At 41.4% G+C, this 22,838-nt stretch overlaps 1 protein-coding gene across 3 annotated transcripts in view; it reads left to right on the top strand.

Moving 5' to 3' along the window:
* MED12L (mediator complex subunit 12L) overlaps positions 1 to 22,838 on the top strand; it is a 627,340-nt gene that overhangs the window by 102,085 nt on the left and 502,417 nt on the right. For all 3 annotated transcript variants that reach the window (XM_056564946.1, XM_056564945.1, XM_056564947.1), the window contains exons 12-13: positions 12,302 to 12,433; positions 21,834 to 21,960. In XM_056564946.1, coding sequence (XP_056420921.1) covers positions 12,302 to 12,433; positions 21,834 to 21,960 — 259 coding nt within the window. The remainder of the gene's footprint in view (positions 1 to 12,301; positions 12,434 to 21,833; positions 21,961 to 22,838) is intronic.

Raw genomic sequence — 22,838 nt, forward strand, 5'->3', positions numbered from 1 at the left:
CAACACAGCTTCCCTTCAAATATTTTCCGTCAACTGATTGGGAGTCCGATCCCTTCAACTTGAGGCCGAAAAGGTCTGTTCCTAGAGCCTCCACCAGCGTACCCAAAGAGGAGGAGCCTCAACAGCCAAGTTCATCATCTTCTACGTACAGCAAGAGTCAAGTTTATCATCTTCTATGTACAGCAAAGAGTCAAGTTCTTCATCTTCTACATATCGTCGGGAGTCAAGTCCTGCTCAAGTTCAGGAAAGTAAGCCCAAATTGCGGTCACCAAAGACCGTACCTAAGCCCTCTCGGAGCAATGAGAGTTTGCCTCCTGCACAGGTACCAACATATGTACCAAGGCCCTCTTCTGACATGGAGAGTTTGCCTGCTTCCAGGGTACCAACGAAAGAGTCTTGGGTCCATCCTAGTTTGGAGATGGTACTCAAGCCCTATTGCCCCACTTTGATCCCGGCTAGTAAGCCTATAACCCCTGCTAATGCTGCTTTTCACCACTCCATCCTCACCAATGTGGTGTGGCAAAGCTATATCAATTCTAATCCTGCCCCTGATGTTGGCAGATACAGAGGAACCCAGAGAGGTACTAGAAGAGTAAAGAAGAATATTCTCTAAAGAGACTTTAAAGTAATGTCCTATTGTTTCTTGTGTTAACCACTTTTGTTTTGCAGCAACCAAGTTCAAGAATTGTGCCTAGCAGAACTGTGCTAAGATTGTTCCAGTTCAAAGTTCAGCAACGTAACCACTAAGCTTGTGCCTTACTATTAAGTCAAGAGACTCCAAGCCTGTAGGAGATTCATTAAGGACTGTACCCGGCTGAGTTGTGGTTAAGGCCGTGTTTACCTTTCCCTTCCTATGAACTCTTAGTGTAGGTGGACTGCTGATCCTTACACGCCAGTTTGTATATATCCCTTTAATTGGACTCTTAGTGTAGGTGGACTGCTGATCCTTACACGTCTATTTTATGTATATACCAGCAGCTTCATAAGAACTCTTATGCTAAATGTGGCACTTATCAGGTGAATGCGCCTGAACCATGTTGGAGTGTTTATAATTGTGTAAGTCTGTATAGTAAATATGTATATGGTTCTTGTACACAGGAAGGTATCCTCGTGTCTGTGTACATAAAAAAATAAGTAAGGTTTGTACAAGATAGTCTAATGTCTATGTACATAAAAAGTGAGTCAGAGTTGTACACAGAAAATGTCAGTGTGTTGCACGTGTACACTCAACACTAAAAACATAAATAATTCTTGTACATGCAAATGTATAGAATGCTAAAGGTGTTTTAGTAGTTACTCAATAGGTGACATCCCAGCTCCTCCGAGGGTAGTATTATTGCTGTCACCAATCGCTAGCACCTGTCTCAACAAAAATAATAGCCCCCCCTTAAAATAGTACCTACACACATAGTACTCTAGATTACTCACTTAGATGTACTAGCTCAAATTTGTCTAGTACATACATCAAAATAAATATCTCACTTAAGAAAACACATTAGGGCTTGTAGCCTAGTAATGTCCAGTTCCTGCCACTGTTAGGTACACTCATACTTCTTTTCTCCTTCTTTGCGTGTGTGAGATGTTCTGTCTGGCCAGTAGATACTCTTGCAAATACAGAAATAAACACGTAATGCTTAAAGTAACCTAGAGCGAAGTGCTCTAGGGGTAAGTAGCGTGTAGCCGATAGATCCTAGCAGCCAATCTTACTGTGACCTAGCTTCAGGCTAGCCAGTATACCTTATGTGTACTAACAGGTAACTCATTGTTGGCAAAAAGAATAAAATGTGTGAGATAATAAAAATGTCTAGTCAGCTTGACGCTAAAAGTATATAGAGCTGTACTAATGTTTAGTTAGCCTCATAAAAATGTGTAGAGAGCTAATAAAATGTCTTAGGAGCTAGCAACTACATGTCAGATAGCTGCCTAATTGTCTAGTAAGCTTCAAAGTGTATAGTAAGTTTAATAGAATATCTATGAAGCTAGAAACTAAAGGGTTAGATAGCTTCCTCATATGTCTAGATAACATAAATGTCTAGATACATTTCTTTTGTCTAGTCAAGATACTAGTGAGAGTATCAGAGAATGTAAATGTGTTCAATGTTTACTTAGGATGTATATCAAATTTATAGATCATCCTGTTCTAGTCCTAGTTCCTCTGTCTTAGGGGACAGGCGTCAAGGTCGACTTATCTTAAATAAGGGGGTTTGTGGTGTCCCGGTACCGCATCCTATACGGTACCTGTTTATAGGTCCCCATAGCCAGAGTCCCTAGGACGTCGGGTCCTTTTGTATAGTCCACCCCTAGTCACCTCTCACCCCTATAGTCATTGCTCTAGTCATATGCTCCTTATTTGTGGAATTTTAACTGTATAAAATGTATATAAATAGTTAATACCTGTGAGAAGCGTAGCAGGACCTGCGGGTCACGTGATCAGGTAAACTCTATGGTATTTCTGCTTGAGGACCTTTGGAGGTCCTTGTGGCATAATGCACTAATTTCCTTTGTGACGATGAGTGACAGATGGCTGGACCAATGAAAATGGCCCCGCCCCCGGCCCATATAAGGGCGTGGCGGCCAATGATCTCTCTCTTGGTTCCTGGCTGTTGATGAGAAAGGATCTGCGCTGCTGTCATCAGTGAGTCTAGGCATAAGCCTTGCGGCGACTACTGTTCTATTCCAAATTGTGAGTGTATCAATCCCTAAACACTCTGCAAGACCACCAGACCTTATCTATCCCCTAAATCCGGACGGATCTTCGCAATATACCCTGAATTCAGAGACCATTGTCTAAAGTCAAGGTCCGCAACATCTGTCAGTCATTGAAGTATATAGAGACTGTTTGATTGAGACTGTTACTACTCTGTGGATGTACCGCATGCCGTTAAGTAAAGTTTATGCAAGTTCAAATTCAACTACCTTGTGGACCTTGAGTCTTTATTCTTATGCACCTATCATTACTGGATGGCGGCGATAGGCCGGAGAGTCATCTCAGCATACTAGCCCTCAGCCTGGCGTCACGAACTATAGGGTTAACATTAACCCCTGATATACCAAAGAAAATCCCTGACTGTACTACCCCTGAGGCCTACCACATTATCTTAAGAAAAGTTAACATAGTCTGATTTGCGACGTTTCTACATGTTGAAATTCCACCCTTCATATGTTGGACCGACTATACGAAAAGAGAAAAGCCATCACTGATTTCTTGATGATCTAAGCGGATAGGGGTACTCCCCTTTGTGACTTCAATGTTGACCAGTGGCAGCTCTTACTTGACACCTGCTGTTTGCTCAGGCCCTTTGAGGAAGCCACATTATTAGTCAGTCGTCAGGATTATGGGATGAATAACGCCATTCCACTGCTTCATATCCTACAACACGTGTTGGAAATGACGGCTGGTCAGGGCACTGAACACGTGGCGCCTACATCTCGAGGCCACATGAGCCCTGTAAGGGCTGAACTGGAGGAGGAGGGGGACAGTGGAGCACAGGCAAGGTTTTGCGAAGAGAAGGAGCAGGAGCAGGCTGTGTTGCTACAGGGTGATGAGAAAGACGAGACAGAGGACCCAGATACACCATGGCCATGTGGTCTCCTCATGCTGCTGGCACATTAAATGAAACTTTATCTTAATCTATTTTAAATCTTCAATTAATATTTTCCAAAACATCTTTAATCTTTTCAATTGTGAGGCTCTATGGTCTCGTCAGGCTCTTGCCACCTCCAGGCTAGGTCATTCTACCACATTATGGTCTCCTCTTGCTGCCACCAATTCCAGGCTGTGTCATTCTGCCACATTATGGTCTCCTCATGCTGCCACCTCCAGGCAGTGTCATTGTGCCACCATATGGTCTCCTCATGCTGTTGGCACCTTAAATTAAACTATGGTCTAGTCGGGCTGCTGCCACCTCTAGGTTCTGTCATTGTGCCGCCATGTGACTCTTTGTTATATTGGGTTTTGTGGTCATACAGTATTAGTTGAAAGTAAACACTTCGGGCACCCAGGACATTAAACTTGTGAATCTAATCAAAACCTAGATTTAAATTTAAAAACTGTATGTAATCTTTTCAAGACTGAGGCCTTATGGTTGGAATTACCACAAGAATCCAATGAAACAGGTTGTAGCGATAACAATGAACCATAACTGATTAAATGAAATATTTGCAGTTTCACAGTCGGGGGGGAGGGGGGGCTGAGAGGCAGGGGTTGGAACAGGAGGTCTTTCGTCTTGTGGAGGACAGCCAGCTCAATTTTAAGATACAAGTACAAGCTTTTTCACTGCAGCCACTTCTATTTTTATGTGCCCACTTATCCAACGGCACAGAAGCTAAATATACTCCTGTCCAAGTTGCTGGTACTGCAGTCCCTCCCTTTTCAAGTGGACACTCAGAGAGGATGGGGCTGGAACAGGTGGTAGCTTGCCTAGCGGCGGACTGCCAGCTCGATGCTCACCAGAATGGGTCCTCAAAAAAGGATTTTTAAAAATGAAAATAAATAAAAGGCTGAATCAAATTTTTCTAAAATTTGCTCATCTCTAGTAAAGATGCCTAGGACTCAGTTGCTGAATTGCATAGAAAAGGGTGTCTGTGGTGCTGTAGCTTAGAAAAGCTGTTTAATAATACTACAAAGTTATAGATTATGGAAAGTAATATAGTATAGGATTTTTCCTTTAAACATTAAATTCATATGTTGTAAACTTGGACTCATGATTTGTTCTGTACTGTCCCTGGAACTACTTACATGTCACAGCAGTGCTGTTCTCTGTTCTCATCTTAGTAATATGAAGCCAGGAAGGGGAAGTGGTTTGGGAGGACATGCGTAAATAAGAAAAAATGCATCCTGACATTTTAGATTTTTACCTTGATGAGCACCTAATATAAACCACTCCATGTGAATGTATTTGTTTAAGGTATTTTCAGATATAGACGGTTCATTTTTGTTATAAGGGTCTCCAGATAATAAAAGGAACACATGGTGTCAGCTACCAGGCCCTTGATTCTAACTAACGGGGCAATCTCAAAGCACAATAAACTTTTCACTAAAATGAATGTGCAGTAATGTAGGTGTAATGCACAGCAATGTTTGGCCTTTCAGAACAAGAGACTTTATAGTCGCTCTCTTCCCTTGCTAATAGATCAGGGTCTTTAATGTACCTTCTGTTAACTCACAATTCAAAAGGGTATTATAAAACCAGAGAACTGCTTTAAATTTGTTTTCTGGGACTTTTATGTGAATTTCCTATCCATAGGATAGGCCATCAATAAGATAGGTAATCAATATCAGATTTTGAGTATCTGCTTACCAACAACACAGCTCATCAGATAAACAAAGTGGCAATAGTGCAGGCCTTTAATTTTCTATTAATTTGCTTATTGGTGTCCCGGTGCATAACACACCTGTCTACCTGCCCTGTCAGGTGGATGTCACTTTATTTTGTCTGCTCCTGCCCCCAGCTCCAGGGTTAAATGTCAAGTGTTTTATATCGTATTCTAATGTATTGCCATTTATTTAATGTCTTTATATTGTCTCTGTCATGGAAGTGTGAATTGCAACTTTGTGGGAGGATGCATAAGGATTAACATGTGCACTTTGGCCAATCAGGGCCTCCTGCCCTGCTCATCCAGGTCTGTCTAGACAGGGAGGAGCTAGTTAGTAAGTTAGTAAAGTCCAATCAGAGCTATGTGACGCTCCACAGTAATATACTTGCCTCATACCTCTAATGGGGACAGGTTCCATGTCTTTCTCCTAAGTCTACCTTTTCCAGAGTGATTGTCCTCATGCACGTGAATCCTGCTAACCAGGTTGTGCATCAGTCAAGCCTGTCCACGTCAAGTTCAGACAAGTCAGCTTTGGGGAGAAGTGCAAAGAGAGCCAACGGGCCTCATCGAAAACAAAGGATAATGTGAGTGAAAGCCTCCATCAGCTCCAGTCCTAATAAGTTCACCCTGGTGGTAAACCCTAACCATGGAACCCCATGTGTGAAAGTCTAGGCCAGCAGCAGCTACCTCCATTCTCTCTAGAATGTGTTTCCTACTTTGTCAAGTCTCAGTCAGTCAGTCCAAGTGATATATGAGTTGAGAAAGACTACAAGTCCCAAAGTGCCAACAAAGCAACTTTGGTTCCCAACTGCTATCCTCAGCGAAAATCGCACTAAAGCACTATTTTTTTTATATAATCTGTCTGCGATCCCTCACGTAAAGGATAAAGTGGTTTCCCTAACCTTGCATTTGTGGTATTCCTTACCACGCTTGGCACTTCACCTTGGAGTGTGGTAGGTTAACACTTCTGGTGTCACAAACATTCACCTCAGTCACATCACCCACTAGTCTACATACATTACAGCAGCCTATCACATTTATCAGGCACAGCTCTGTACATTTGGTAGCAGCTATACCTGGCATTGCAGCTCACCCCATGATTGTAGAGTAATAATTTTTTTTAACACATTGCCTAATGTTAGATTTTCTGGTGGAAAACAATAAATTATTTTTTTTAAATCAACTGGTGCCAGAAAGTTAAACAGATTTGTAAATTACTTCTACTTAAAAATCATAATCCTTCCAGTACTTATCAGCTGCTGTAAAATACAGAGAAAGCTCATTTATTATTTTTTTTTCTTCAGTTTGTCCATGGTGATCTCTGCTGACACCTCTGTCCCTGTCAGGAACTGTCCAGAGCGGGAACAATTCCCTATAGCAAACCTCTCCTGCTCTGGACAGTTCCTGACATGGACAGAGGTGTCAGCAGAGACACAAATTCAAAAAGAAAAGAACATTCTTTGTATTATACAGCAGCTGATAATTACTGGAAGGATTAAGATTTTTTTAATAGAAGTAATTTAAAAATCTAAAAAATAAATACAAATTGGAGTGTGCGCTGACAAAGCAATGCAAGTAAATGATAAATAAAATAGGTGGGTATATGAACCTACCTTATGATAACGATGTATTGTTGATACTAATATAGAATGAACATCTGATGCGAGCAGCTAAAAATGGATATAAATGAAAATATGCTAGTTGAAATATCCAAATGAAAAAGCATTCAAGGTGTATGCATAATGATAGAGATGTAATATAATACCTGGATGACAGATATTTCAACTAGCATATTTTCATTTATATCCATTTTTAGCTGCTCGCATCAGATGTTCATTCTATATTAACATCAACAATACATCGTTATCATAAGGTAGGTTCATATACCCACCTGTTTTATTAATCATTTATTTGCATTGCTTTGTCAGTGCACACTCCAATTTGTATTTATTTTTTACATTTTGTCAATATTAATACGCCCTACAGGGAAGCGTACTGGAGTTGTGCAGCAGAGTCCATTACCCACAGTATCTTCTGGTGCTCTGTGATACACTAATATACATATATAATTTAAAAATCTGTTTAACTTTCTGACACCAGTTGATTTAAAAAAAAAAAAAAAATGCTTTCCACCGTACCCCTTTAACCCTTCCAATACTTATCAGCTGTTGTATGCTCCACATGAAGTTCTTTTCTTTTTGAATTTCTTTTTTGTTTGACCACAGTGCTCTCTGCTGACACCTTTGTCCATGTTAGGAACTGTCCAAAGCAGGAGCAAATCCCCACAGCAATCCTCTCCTGATCTAGACAGTACCTGACATGGACAGAGGTGTCAGCAGAGAGCACTGTGGTCAGACAGAACAGAAAATCAAAAGGAAAAGAACTTCCTGTGTAGCATACAGCAGCTGACAAGTACTGGAAGGATTAAGATGTTTAAATAGTAGTAATTTACCAATCTGTTTAACTTTCTGGCACCAGTTCATTAAGAAAAATTGTTTTCCACCGGAGTACCCCTTTAAATTTTCTAAGCTCCCGGGCCACCTTTTTAACTACAATTAATCTATCGGAGGTACAACTTCTGTCAACACTACAGTAATTCCCAAATGTGAGTACACACCTCACATTTTTGTAAATATTTTATTATATCTTTCCATGTGACAACACAGAAGCAATTGCACTCTGCTACAATGTAAAGTAGTAAGTGCACAGCTTGTATAACAATAAGTTAAAGGGGTATTCCAAGAAAAAACTTTTTTTTTTATATATCAACTGGCTCCAGAAAGTTAAACAGATTTGTAAATTACTTCTATTAAAAAAAATCTTAATCCTTTCAGTACTTATGAGCTTCTGAAGTTAAGGTTGTTCTTTTCTGTCTAAATCCTCTCTGATGACACCTGTCTTGGGAAACGCCCAGTTTAGAAGCAAATCCCCATAGCAAACCTCTTCTAAACTGGGCATTTCCCGAGACAGGTGTCATCAGAGAGGATTTAGACAGAAAAGAACAAGCTTAACTTCAGAAGCTCATAAATACTGAAAGGATTAAGATTTTTTAATAGAAGTAATTTACAAATCTGTTTAACTTTCTGGATCCAGTTGATATATATATATATATATATATATATATATATATATATATATATAACGTTTTTTCCTGGAATACCCCTTTAACACACAGCCATTAATGTCTGTAAACCCCAATGGGTGTGGACCTACTGTACCACTTACCGGACAGTGCAGGAGTACCAATCTGGAGCCTGCAGTAAAGAAGAGGCGCCATGCGTGCAGTTCAACCGAGGTACAGAGCAGGATGAGCATGCTGTGAAAAGGAATTGTTGCTCTACATAAAGATGGCCTAGGCTATAGGAAGATTTCCAAGACCCTGAAACTGAGCTTCAATATGGTGGACAAGACCATACAGTGGTTTCACGGGACAGATTCCACTCAGAACAGGCCTTGTCATGATCGACAAAAGAAATTGAGTGCACATACTCAGCATTATATCCAGAGGTTGTCATTGGAAAATACATGCTGTCTATGTGGAAAAAAACTATGTGGAAACCTAGCCTTAAAAAAAAAAGGCATATTTGGCTTTTTGTGTAATTTGCAAATGTTTCTTTGTTTTTTAGAAGTTGGTAACTGTGGAATAAAAACAGATGAATCAGTGTCCTTCGCTATAGCTATACTATAGTATATAGCTATACTACTTCTTGTTATCAAAACCAAAATAAAGATATTTTGTAGGCAGAAGACAGTGTAGAGTCCTCGCTTTCTCTTTTTTACATGACTTACTCGTGTCTCCTATGAGTCAGTGAGGAAATTTTCTCCAAACAGCTACATTGTCAATTGCGCAGAAAATAAAGAGATTACAAACTGCTAGGAAATAACATCATTACCCAATACTTTTTACTAATTTCAGAGTATTCTGCAAATGAAACAATTTTTACATCAAGTTTTTGCACAAATAAGCTCTTTTGTGAACAAAAAGAGATTTGAGGCTTAACAAATTTATTTTACCCAATTTCATAAAAAATAAAAAATTGCCATGCTTCCTACATTTTCTATAAATTCACCTGGCTAGACTCCAGCAACCAAAAGAATTAACAAATGAGACTCATAAGTGGGTTGGGATCAATTCGCACTATATGCAGTTTTTATGCATTTTTTTTTTTTTTTTTTACTACAGCTGTATATCCTGATCCCATAGCAATAGCAGCAGATCTGGGTGGGGAGAGGTTTTGGAGATAGGAGGGGATCTGGTAGACATGATGATGCCATTCTGTAGTTCACAGGAAGTCAGGTGACCCAGGACTGACATCCCCTGACACACATTAAAGAGAAACTGACAGCTAGTTTACCCGCACTAAGGCTAGAGTTACACATATGCGGCATCCGGCTCCGGTGAAACTGGGTGGAAATTGCCACAACTGATGCCAGAACTTCATCAGTTGGCATTAGTTATGCATCATCCTGCATCCATTGTTTGTGATCGCCGGATGGGAGAGGGCAGCAAGATGCGTTCGCCTCGCATGCTTGTCCAGCGAGTCCAATCATCCAGCATCCAAATTGTGAACTGTCTCATTTAAATGAGTGGGAGCAGTTCCTGCTTCAGTTTCCCTCTGGTGCATTTTCTGCAGTGCCGGAGGAGAAAAAAAACAAACTGATGACCCATATATGTAAAGGAGGCCTTAACCCAATATGCTGGCTTATAGTGTGGGTGAATAGCTGTAAAAAGGGGGTTACTTACATATTTAGGTATAGTATTTCCAGAGTTATGCCAGTTATGAATACCATTGTTCTCTAGCACACAATGGAGGCAGGGAGCCAGCTTGCCCAGCTCCCCTGCCTCATTGCTGGAGCACAATGGAAACTCATTGCTAGAGCACAATGAAAACAAAAGTATTAACGGGCATAACTCTGGAAATACTTTACCTAAATATGTAAGACACCTGTTTTTTTTTTTTACAACTATTCACCCCCACTATAACCCAGTATATTTGGTTTAGTGCAGGTAAACTAGCTGTCAGTTTCTCTTTAAGCACAGTAACTTTTTGAGAGTCAGGCTGGTCACCACATAACCAAGTTAGATTAATAAAACTGGTTGAATGGGTCTTCTGTGGACCCGTTCACACTGCGGAATTTCAGCGGCGGACAATTCCTTGTTTATTCTTTGCGCAGAAAGAATGATGATGGCGCGGTGCCGTGCGGTCCTACTGCAGAAGTATTTTGGCGGCGGCCGCCAGATAGAATCTCCGCTCACGGAATTCTGCAAGTGGAGACTCCATTGACGTTACGTAGTGTGAACATACCCTTAAAGGGTTGTGTCAGGAAGATAAACCATTTGTTGGCTACATCAACATCTGTAATATAGCCTATGTTTGGGGTATATGTTATGTGTTGATTTGTCAAATGATTTGTCTCAGTTGCTGTTTAGAGATGTTTTGCTTTAAAGCTTTTTCTAAATTGGTGTAGCTATGACATAGTCTGGTTAACTTTTTTGCAGTGAATTTATCGCAGTTCTACACAAGCCCAGCTCCGGCTTATAAAACTGGCTGTGGACAGCATTATGCAAAAAGTCTCACAGGTTAAAAAGTCACAGAAAAGTCATAAAGTAGGAAGTATACAAAGTCTTTTACTGAAGTGCAATTTCAAAACAATGTTCAAAGGAAAAGTTGCTGAGTGGTCCATAGCAACAAATCAGATCGCTTCTTTCATTTCTCATTTTTTCACTTTTCAAAAATGAAAGAAGCATCTGATTGGTGTCTATGGGTAACTCGGCAATTTTTCCTCTGGACAATCTCCCCCAATGTATACTAACATATTTATCACATGACATGCAACTAATCAAAATGTTGTGCACATGCACATTACCACCACACAAATTAAAGGTGTAAAAAAAAAAAAATTATTCACCTACACCACTCTTGATAAAGTCAATTTCTAAGTGCATGCTTTTTAATCTTGATGCTAGAGTCAAAACTATATTACTAGTAGTTAACAGTAGGGTAAGAGCCATGTGACTTGGTCATATCTTTAATTAACATTTTCCATTTTAAAACCCAGTATAGCTTATCAGAAGGAAAACATGGGTATATGTAAGCCCATGACTAGTCACCATGATTGTGGGACACCTTTCTTATCTCCATAGTCCTTTTTAGTGCCAACATTCAGAGCTACTTAGTTAATATGTACATGAGGCTCAAAAGCCCAAGGGGTGTTCCTCCGCCTGGCAAGACCCCTGGTAAGTTTAACCCATGTCCTCTTTTTCTAGTGGCTGTCAGTCAAATGGGATAAGTGTATGCATGCAGGTATGGGAGGGGGAAGGGGGGGTGAATTAAAGGACTTGGGTTGGACCTACCCGAGCTCTTCCCATACTGGTAAACCCCCTTGAGCTTTCAAAACTTCATTTACAGAAAGGCTTATGTCTTGGTACAGCAATGGACTATGGGGATAAAAATGCTGTGTGGAATCCTGATGAGTAACACTATCTAGCCATGTGCTTATTTACACCCCTAGTGACAGGTCCACCTTAACTTTTTTAAGTTAAGCTGCCAGACTGAAAAAGATTGGTGACCTCTGCATTATTCAGTCAAGTGGTTAGTGACTCGATAGAAGTAGCACTTAGTATCTGTATAACTACACTCATCGGGGGAGATTTATCAAAACCTGTGCAGAGGAAGAGTGGTGCAGTTGCCCATAGCAACCAATCAGATTGCTTCTTTCATTTTCCACTGGCCTCTTTAGAGGCCTGTGGAAAATGAAAGAAGCAATCTGATTGGTTGCTATGGGCAACTGCACCACTCTTCCTCTGCACAGGTTTTGATAAATCTCCCCCATCCTCTTTAGAGTGTAAGCTCTTGCTGGTAAAGTCTGATCTCTTTTTTTTTCTACTCATTTGTTGATGTTCATTTATTTTCAGTATATTTTATATTTTTATATGTTAGCATTTGTTTCTGGATTCTAATGTATATCATTTATGTTTGTAAAGGTGCCCCCTAGTGATGAAGCTGTGGTCACATTACTTTGCGAGTGGGCTGTTAGCTGCAAGCGGTCTGGAAAACACAGAGCCATGGTGGTGGCTAAGCTTCTTGAAAAGAGACAGCTGGAGATAGAGGCTGAGGTAAGTGGCTTTTTAGTTGTACTCATTAGGGAGAATTTACTGGAGTTTTATATGCCAGTCTTATAGCAGAATGTATTATCATTATTTTGTCATTATGCCAGGGCTGCAGCAACTAAAATAATATGACTTAAAGGGGAACTCCAGTGGAAAGAAGTAGAAAACAAATGTTTTCAAATCAACTGGTGCCTGAAAGTTAAACAGATTTGTAAATTACTTCTATTAAAAAATCTTAATTCTTCCAGTACTTATTAGCTGCTGTATAAAACAGAGAAATGTGTGAATTTCTTTCCAGTCTGACAACAGTGCTCTCTGCTGACACCTCTGTCCGTGTCAGAACTGTCCAGATTAGAATCATATCCCCATAGAAAACCTCTCCTACTGGGCAGTTCCTGACACGGACAGAGGTGTCAGCAGAGAGCACTGTTGTCAGGCTGGAAAGAACTTCACAAATTTCTCTGTAGTATATCTGTAGTATATAGAAGCTGATAAGTACTAGAAGGGTTAAGATTTTTAAATAAAAGTGATCTACAAACCTGTTTAACTTACTTGCACCAGTTGATTTGAAAAAACTTTTTTTCCACCGGAGTTCCCCTTTAAATTACCTTCCGCCACTCCTCCGGTACCTCTGGAATCGCTCTCTTGCTCCCTCTGGCCCCTATCTTTTTCCTGCTTTTGGTGCTAGACACGTCACACACCCAGCTAATCGCCGGCTGCAGCCCCACCTTTGCCGGTGATAGGCTAAGGGGCAGTGTAATGTAATGGACCAGCCTTTTTCCTGCAGCCTAGGCATAATGGCAAATCCACACAAGTGAACAATCGTGCCAGAGGTGCTTGTGAAATAGAGGGGGAGATGAAGAAAAGACTGTTATCTGCCATAATGAATCATTCAAGTGCTGTGCCGACCATGTGCAAAATCAGGTCAGAAGCTATGCTACATTACAAAGTGTTGCCTGTACCTGCAAGGGTTAAAGATGTGCCAGAGAAGCGTGCGAAAATTTCCCGCGCTGGACATGGAAACCATGTTGCTGTATCGATGCCGAAGTGGAACACCCCCGGATCCTCTCAGTTTGCCGGAAGTCTGCAAATGGAGCAACATGGCGGAAAAGGCAAGCACGTGGTCGGAGAGTCCCAAGATGGTGTTGGAGGCCTGGAAAAATGCCATGCACAAATGTTTCAGGAACTGACAGATCATCTACAATGGATCTCCATTGGGGCCCCAGAGGCCTGCTACCAAGTCCCGCTGCCCGAGGATGATGGAGGCTGGCCAACAACCCTGGCGGACGAAACACCGGCATCATCCCGAGGATCATCGCCGGTGAGGTTGTCTCCTCACCAACGGAACTGGGGATCCTGGGCCGGAATCCATTCAGAGGAGTCAGAAGTGAGTACCCCAGTTGAGACCGCTTTCTCTACCCCTCCTTCTACCCCTAGCCCAGAGCAAACTCCTAAGGTCCAGAAGTCTGCTGTAGGCCCCCTGTCACCACCGTTACCCCGGTAGCTATTTGGCGATGATCCAGGACTAATCCAGTATTTGAGGGAGCACCTTCTTCCCCTGCCAGGGAAGTCCCATCCCCAAGTTCCAACGGCCCAGTCCGAGAGGGCTAGGAGAGAAGTCCAGGTGGCCGAAATTGTAGAAGGCATGAGGCGTATGGGCCAAAGCTGCTACCGTATGAGGAGCGACAAGCGCAGCAGTAAGACACCAAAGCATTAGAGGCCCTGTACATTAGAATGTTGGACCGTCCACGAGAGGGAGGGCCACCCCTGGAATGCCACAGATGTAAAATTCGACAAAGTGCAGCGGTTTGGCACCCTCATGGACTGTTTTCATGGTGGGACCATCTTGGTCAGTCGACGGGCAGTGCAGAGAGACCATCTTCCCCACCACTGCATTCTCCTGAGAGCGGGGAAATCATGAAATAAACTCCTGTACAAAGTATGAGAGGAGAGTGGGCGGCACATATGCCTACTTCCCATCGGACGACTAGGATGCAGATCCCTTTTGTTTGCCGCCAACTAACGTCAGAGGTACCATCCAAGAGGAAGAGGTCTACTTGCCTGAGGTGCCTGTCATGGAGCTAAAGTTCCTGCACAAGTCATCTACAGATGTGCCCAGGCCTACTCCTGTTGTCGATGAGGTTTGGCCTAATCAGCGGGCACCAATTAAAGTGCCTTGGCCTACTTCTGCTGAGGAGGAGGTTTGGCTGGCCCAACAGGCACCAACTACTGTTCCCCCAGTGGCGCAAGCTGCTGCAGTGCAAATGGTGGTTACCATCAGCCCCACATTACCGAGTCTACCTTATCCCAGGTAAACTGGAATATCTGAGTGAGTCCATTGGAGGGGGTGCAGTCCTGTGGACCCCGTTATATGTCCCAGCCTCGGAAGCAGTCCGACAGGCGAGGCTGGGATGGCAAGTACACAGGCTGAAGAGTCTATGTGTACCCACTTTGCTAATAAGTCGTGAGAATAACTTTGTGTGTGAAGTATTTTTGTTGTTTTCAGTTTTCAGCAACATTTAAGAAAAAGTGCTTTGTGGACTCACCAAGAACTCTGGTAACCATTTGCGTAAGTGTATGTGCCTGGCTTTTAGCTTTAAAGAAAACTCTAAACTCTAAACTTACCAGAACAGTGGAACGGTACTAGAAAAAAATATATATATACTGTCAGAGTAATATATTTCTGTTTATATTTTTGCGCATGTAAATGTTGTTGTACTGTATTGTTTAAGGTACAATGTAATAAATGTATGTAATGTGTTTGTACAAAAATGTCTGAGATGTTTCTTTGTGTCTATGGCAATTTATATAGGAGGTATCCTGACTAGGTCAGGAGAAGCGTATCCACTACCTTACTGCCATGACAATAACCAGCCAGGTACAGAGAATAGTCATAGTACCTAGTATAAAGTTGTCAGTGTAAAATACAGGCTTATTTAGTCAGTCTAGCATTGATAATGGTAGTGCCAGTTCCTGTATGTCATGTACATAGTGTCTTACATATAAACTAGTCAACTATAATGTCTAGTTAGGACTGTAGCTAACAAAGATATATTCCAGTCCATACATAGTCAGTAATGTCAAATGTTCAATTGTCTAACCATTTTTCCTGTCCATCGTGTACAGGGTACTCTAATGGCCTGAGGGTTACCCTGAAACATAAGTAAAACACGTGTAGTGACAGAGTTGTCATATAAAGGTAATCTTGTAATATTGTCTAAAAATGTGTATAGTGTTCTGGGGAGAAGTAGCTAATGCCAATGGGCCCCAGCAGCTAAGCCATTCGGGTAGAAAGCCTCTGGTAGCCCGATCCACATTAAATGTGTTGTGTATGCAGTTACAAGACTCACAAATCTAACATGTTTATATTCTCAGTTCTTAATACCTTAAACAAAGGAGCATGTAAGGACATTGCCAACTAATGCCACATGGACTCTTCCCCAGTTGTTTACTTATAAAAACCTGTGAAGGACATTCAAAATCAATGCCCCAGGAACTGTTGTCATCACTAGGCCCCAGTGGCCACTTTGTCGTCCACCCTCCAGGACTTGGCGCCAAGGACGGCTGTTGTTAAGAGGGGGAGTTTGTGATGGCCCAGTACAGGAGTTGCAGCCCTGTACCCTTGCTGCTCTGTCAGGCAGCCTCCATACAGTGTCCCCTGGGCCCCCTGCACCTGTTACCCTTGTTCCTGTGCTTCTATGCCTATGTTATGCTGTGTATTGTATATAAAAACATATATATGTTATGCCTTTAAGAACAGTTGACATGTGATTAACCTGTTGTCATGTGATTGTAACCCAGTGAGGTATCAGTGACCATGTGACTGGCAGGGTGATCTATGGGACCCCTCAGAGTCTCCCCCATATAATCCCTGGGTGGAGCCTCTGCTCTTACTCTCTTCTTGCTTATGCTGAGTTGCAGCAAGGTCAAGTCCTAGGTGTGTGTCTGGAGTCCAGAGAAGGCATAAAGTCAGCAAAGCAGCCACAGATTCTCAAGTCCATTGCCCCACAGGTCAAGTCAAAGCCTGGTAAGCTACAGAAGGGGGGAAGTCAGTCATAGTCAAGTCAGTCCAAGTCATCCTGTCTCAAGTCAGCGTGGCCTGCATCCAAATTGTCGAAGTCCACTATAAGTGCCAGCAAGCCCTAAGGTCTCTGAAGTCCCTGGTCACCTCTGTGGGTCTAGCCAAGCTGTATAGACTGTTACATCTGTCTGACTCAGTAAAGCTGCCGTTGTTGCGTAACTTGGCGTCAGAGTCATTATTTGCCCTCAGTGCCTAGCCCAGGATCCAGCGGTATGGTGTAGAGAATGAACCATGCCCTGGTGTCATGAACACAAGAGGTTAATGCCATCTGCCGTAGGGTAATTCCATCTGCCCTCATCACACCCTCACCACAGCTGCAACAGTCATGTGATTCAATTGTTCAAGGAAATGTTTCTTAGTGTGATGCTAAAGTTGAGTTATATAAATTATTCTTATGATAATTATCTGTGTCCACCCTATACAGTGTACTGTATGTGCTTTCATGTTTCACCCAAAGGTCTCCATGTACAGTGTTGTTATCAATAACTAATATGCCAGACATCCTGTATTATTGCCTATTTGTTACACTGAATGACTCCTGATCTGAAGTTTATTTTCACCAGTTGACATCATTTTAGTAATTAAAATTCCATGATATAAAATTTCATTATATATCTTTATATCAATTGTATACAGAGCTCCAAAAAGACATTACATAAAATGGGATTGATTAATAAAAAATAATTCTGACTGCACTACTAGAATCAAGCAGGAAGCCTAAGGCATACTGTTTTATTATTGCATTTAATGAATGAACAGTATACAGCCAGCTCATAACCTCTCTCTAGTGGTAGATGCTGTCAGGCAGTATTTAATAATTTGGAGGGATACTAATTTTACTTAAAAGGCTATTCCATAGAGAAGGTTTTATCACATATTCACTAGATAAGCCACCTTTCCTACTTTGTTGCTATGGGGCTCTGAGAGGCTACCCTGTGCAAAAGCCTGCCTTGTCGCACCCTACTCATGGGGGTGCACCAGCTATCTTCAGGCGAACTACACTGCACCTCCATGGGTCACAGTGGTCTCAATGCCTAGGAACAACCACTTCAGAAGAGCTTCAGATAGTGGTACAGGGTAACAGACATAGGGAAAAGAGAAGAACTAAACAGCTATACACCATCACCTAGTCTGCCCTAGCATGGCTGCAAGCTTTTTTTTTGCAAGCTAAATGATGACAAATACACTTCAAGTTGCAAAATACTGTAACAAGAATGTAACATCAACTTGCAGATCACTTGATCAGGTTTCGAATAGTAACTCAGTGTAACACAGTTTAGTTAATAAAAATAACAAGAGGATTGTCCTTGGTCTTGTTCTAACCAGTATGCTTATTTCTATCGGTATACTCACTCTGGAAGTCTCCACAGGAAGATTGGTTTTACAGTCAGTTCCAAAGGCAGATGTCCTCTCTGTGCACTGCAAGGCCACTACACTCTATGCCCCTTCTGTCACCTTCTCCTTTTGTTACCTTCTCTATGCTCCTTTATGGCAGTGCTATGACATAGTGCTTAGCATCTGCCCCGGGCTTTTCCTGGGCCTTCCTACCAAGCTTCTCCTCCAAGCTGGAAGTCAGGAACCCCATATCCTGGCAACCAGTAATGTTACTATCAAAAAAAAAAATGACTGCTGGAAACAAAGAACAAGAGTTTAGAAACAGGCCGACACAAAAGAGAAAGCACACACACAGTGTGAGTAAGATTTGACTCTTTCTCCCCTTTTAAATGGAGAGGTGATAAATATTTCTGGAATACTGCTTCATGTACGATAAGGTTGGGTTCACACTACGATTTAACTGTACGGTAACCGGATACGACTGGGAGGAGCGAAAACCGGGCGGTCCTGTATTCCAGCCGGACCCGACCCGTATCTAAATCATAAAACTACGGTATGCTGCTGTTTTAGGTCTGGTCACAAAACTGGATATGGGGCAAAAATGAGCTGACCGGAGTCACCGTTTGACTCCGGTTGGCTCATTAAAATGAATTCAATGCAGGCCGGGTCCGGCTGGGATGCGGGAGCCGTATCCAGTTCCCATATAGTTAAACCTTAGTGTGAACCCAGCCTAAGTTAGAAACCAACCTCTAGGACTCCCTCAGTCAGCAGGGCCTTGGAGGTCTCTGGAGCTGAGCTGCACAGACATAGTTGCGCACATGGACAATCCGCAGCATCTGCTTAAACAATAAAGAGTATACAAGTTAAATTACTGACACAATTTATATTTGTTTAGAGGCAACAGCTTCAACCAAACACCTGCATTTTAGCATCAATCTTTCCTCTGACTATATTTTCCAGATAAACCTAGAAAAATCTGCACTTTCCAGAACTGTGGATCAAATTATATCCCAAAGATTCCCTTTGCACTTCCTAAACTCATCAGCTACAGTTTAGTATGAGCCCTATAGCTGATCTCTTAGTAGGAGTTTGTTTTTAGGCATTTATAATTTTGTTTCCAAACATCTTTGTATAAATAATCCTGTGTATTACAGGAAGCAATAGAAAAGTCTAAGGGGGACTTTGGAACATCAAAGAAACCTTAGTCTAAAATAAACACACTTCATGAGAGCTGTAGTCTATATTTATAATGCAATGCTTTCTGGACTATTTTGGGCTGATGAGTCACTCTTATTTTACTGATTTTTGGGTTAAAGTTGCTAAAAATACAGAACATCACGCACATTGATATTCTAAAAATAATGTTATGATGAAGTTCAAAATATGTGGACATCCCTTCACACTAACAGATAACAAACAGATGCATTAAACACTGATCAGCCACAACATAAAAACCTAGTATTGTGTTGAACTCCTTGTGCTGCCAAAACACCTATGCTCCATAAAGGCATGGACTCCACAAGACCTCTTAGGGTACGTTCTCATATAACTAATCCACTGCGGGTTGTCAACAGATGAAATTCTGTTCCCCACAGTGGAAAATCAGCATTGAGGGTGTGTGGCTGTGACGTCAGGAGTGGGGCGTGACCGTGACATCATGTCACGAGCCACCGCCCCGCATCGCCAGTCATTGCCAGTCATCAGCGAAGTTCGCTCTGTGCACCAGATGTCGGGGGTGCCACAGCCAAGATCGCGGGGGTCCCCAGTAGTGGGACCCCCGTGATCAGACATTTTATCCCCTATCCTTTGAATAGGGAATAAGATGTCTAGGGGTGGAGTCCCCTTTAAGGTGTCCTGTAGGATCAGGCACCTAGATATTGGCCCTGATTTACTAAAATCGGAGTGTTCTTTCTGGAGTGTTTTAGATTTCACTCCTCTTTTTCTGGGAGCTAATTTACTAATGTGTCACACGTTTCGGTTCATTTTCTGTCGCATGGTTTTTTTGTGTCGCACAAGAAAATGTGTTGCACATACTCCGAGTTAAAACAAAAAAAAAGCAAAAAAAAAACCCCATGGGTATAGAATAGAAATCATCAATAGCATGTGCCAAACCAAACAAGCAAAACACTTGATTTAATGGGAATTAAGCAACAAAATAGAACAACATTTTTTTAATGCACTTAGACCATCTAATATAGTAGTTTAAAAACAACCCCACCCCCACACACAAATTTTTTTTATATATACAATTAAAGGCATAGTTTAAAGTTTAAAATGCAATTGCATTGCAAGTGTAGAACTGTAAAACAGTGAAAAAAAAGAAAAAGAAAATAATTTAGGCCCTCCCCACCACGTTAAGCTGTGCCTTTGCCAACATCACTCGCTTTTGGTAGTTTTTACACATCCTCTTGGCTTTCGGTTATTCTGTGAGCCAAACTCATGCTTTTTCCGGAGTGATTTTGGAAGTACTCCGAGTAATTTCTGCTTTTTGTCAGGAACACGCCCATTTTTTGGTTAACCACGCCCAAAAAAACACTCCAAGTTTTTTCGAAAGTGTAGGTTGTGCGGTTTAAAATTTGTTACTTTTAAAAACTTGGTAAATATGAGAGTGAAAATTTACCAGGTTTTCGGCGCAATCCACCAAGGATGGGTCAGAGTTTCTTCAAAAGAATTCTTATTTGCCAAAGAAACAACGCGTTTCAGAGCTTTGGAGCTCCTTCGTCAGGTAAACATGGCAGTTTCATACAGGATACTGCCATGTTTACCTGACGAAGGAGCTCCAAAGCTCTGAAACGCATTGTTTTTTTGGCAAATAAAAAATCTTTTGAAGAAACTCTGACCCATCCTTGGTGGATTGCGCTGAAAACCTGGTAAATTTTTACTCTCATATTTACCACTGTACCTACCGGCCAGGAGCACTCCTAGATCCGGGACCAGGAGGCTGCACCACCTGAATGATCATCCAAGCGCATTTGTAGTTGTGTCTATATACACAACTAAGCAAGGTGAGTGGTTCACTAACACCCACTGCACATCACTTGCTTGATAACACACTGTGTATCAAACGATACTTGTCCCATGAGGAGCTCTGCCATTTTTTCCTCTCCAGACTTACACTTTTAAAAACTTGACATATCGTAGAGATCGCAGTGTTTCCAAATCATGTGGATAGCCTTCCCATCGTAGTTGTGGCTGGTGTTATAGTAAGAGAGGATTAATGTTTATGTTTGTGGTCTTGGAATCTGAGTATATTCCTACGTGTACCATTTTTATTTCTGCAATGCAACTGAAGCCGCTGTGCAGGATGTCTTACTATTTTATGTGTGTATTGCTTTGTGGACCAATATCTTCATGTCTGAGAATACAAACAAGCCCCATGTGGCCAGACCTGCTTCCCCTTGCTAACCTACAGGCGATAAAAGAGGGGCTGTTGGCAGGAAGCAACACAAGATAATACTATGTGCAATGTTTGTTCTTCTTCAGTTTTTGTGGAGACACAGAAGCATTCACAGGCTCTATTAAAAATCTATAGGATACTTTTAATCATATATTTATTATTTACAGAGTATACATGGAAGCGATTACATTTTTTTTAAGTATTCAAAGCATTTAAATATTAAGCACACACACATAAATGGGATTGTTACAGTATGTGTCTATAGGTAATACTTCTGACCATGTGCTATGTGCAAACTCATAGTCTGAGTTCTCTGGTGGTCTTGGAATGAACTTGCCTATGTTTTTATTAGCTGAGTTATATGTATCTTATGTGAATACACTCTAGCCAGTACAATAGTACTGAATAGTTGTGTCTTTGTCAATTTTATCAGCTCTGAGCAAAAAAGAGAGAAAGAGCTATACTTTCCTGCATTGCAAAGATACTGGCTAAAACACAATATTTTACAATAAAATATTGTCTTGTGCAATATAAATCTATGGCAAATAAGTATTCTTTTTTCAGTTTTGGATTATGATTTTTTCTTTCTTCAGCGGTGTAGTGAGTCTGAGGTCTTGGATGAGAAGGAATCTATCTCTTCTACTTCTCTTGCTGGATCCAGCTTGCCCATCTTCCAGAATATCTTACTGCGATTTCTAGATTCACAAGCTCCCTCTCTTCGTGAGTACTTTTTGTCCTCTTATTGTGTTGTATGAAATGTTTACTTAAAGCAGTTGAACACAGAAAAGTAAATAAAATAAACATGATTTTTTTTATGTATACATTTTATTTAATGTGCATATTTGGTATCCTTTCAATCTTAAAGTATCCCTGCCACTTAAAAAATAAATAATAAATAAATAAATAAATAAAATACAAACTTTTGACTTGACTTTTAGCATATCTCTGTGAACTTTTTTTTTTTTAAGTGACAGGGACACTTTAACATTTGGTACTATAAAAATAACAAGGAAGTCAAAATTGAGAATTCTAAAGAAAAAATAAATACATAATATAGTAAATGTACCACTAATAGGGCCTAAACATAAGCAAAAGCTTTTGGAAACATAAACAGAAAGCAAAGTTTCGCTCCGTGCCGGATGACTGGTGATGCAGGGCAGAGGCTTGTGACTTCACAGTAATGCCCCCTCAATGCAAGTTTATGAGAGGGGGCGTGACGACTGTCATGCCCCCTCCCATAGACTTGCATTGAGGGGCCGTGACCGTGACATAACAAGCCTTCGGCACTGCACCCAACGCTCTAAATGAACACCGGGAGCAGCAGGGAGAACGTGGGGGTCCCCAGCAGCGGGACCCCCGGGATCAGACATCTTATCCCCTAGCCTTCAGATAGTGTACAAGATGTCTAGTACCCCTTTAAGTTGAAATCTTGGGGGAGTTCCCATACTTTTTTCCCCAGGACTTGACCCTTGGGTACATGGCACACAGACAAGATAGTATAAGTGTCCTACAGGTTCCAAACTACAAATAAGTAGTAAAAGAGTTCTAGCGGGAGAGAAAATAATCCACAAGTCCTGTCTGCACAGTCCAAAAAAATC

Source organism: Hyla sarda, chromosome 3, assembly GCF_029499605.1.
Source record: "Hyla sarda isolate aHylSar1 chromosome 3, aHylSar1.hap1, whole genome shotgun sequence".
NCBI lineage: Eukaryota > Metazoa > Chordata > Amphibia > Anura > Hylidae > Hyla > Hyla sarda.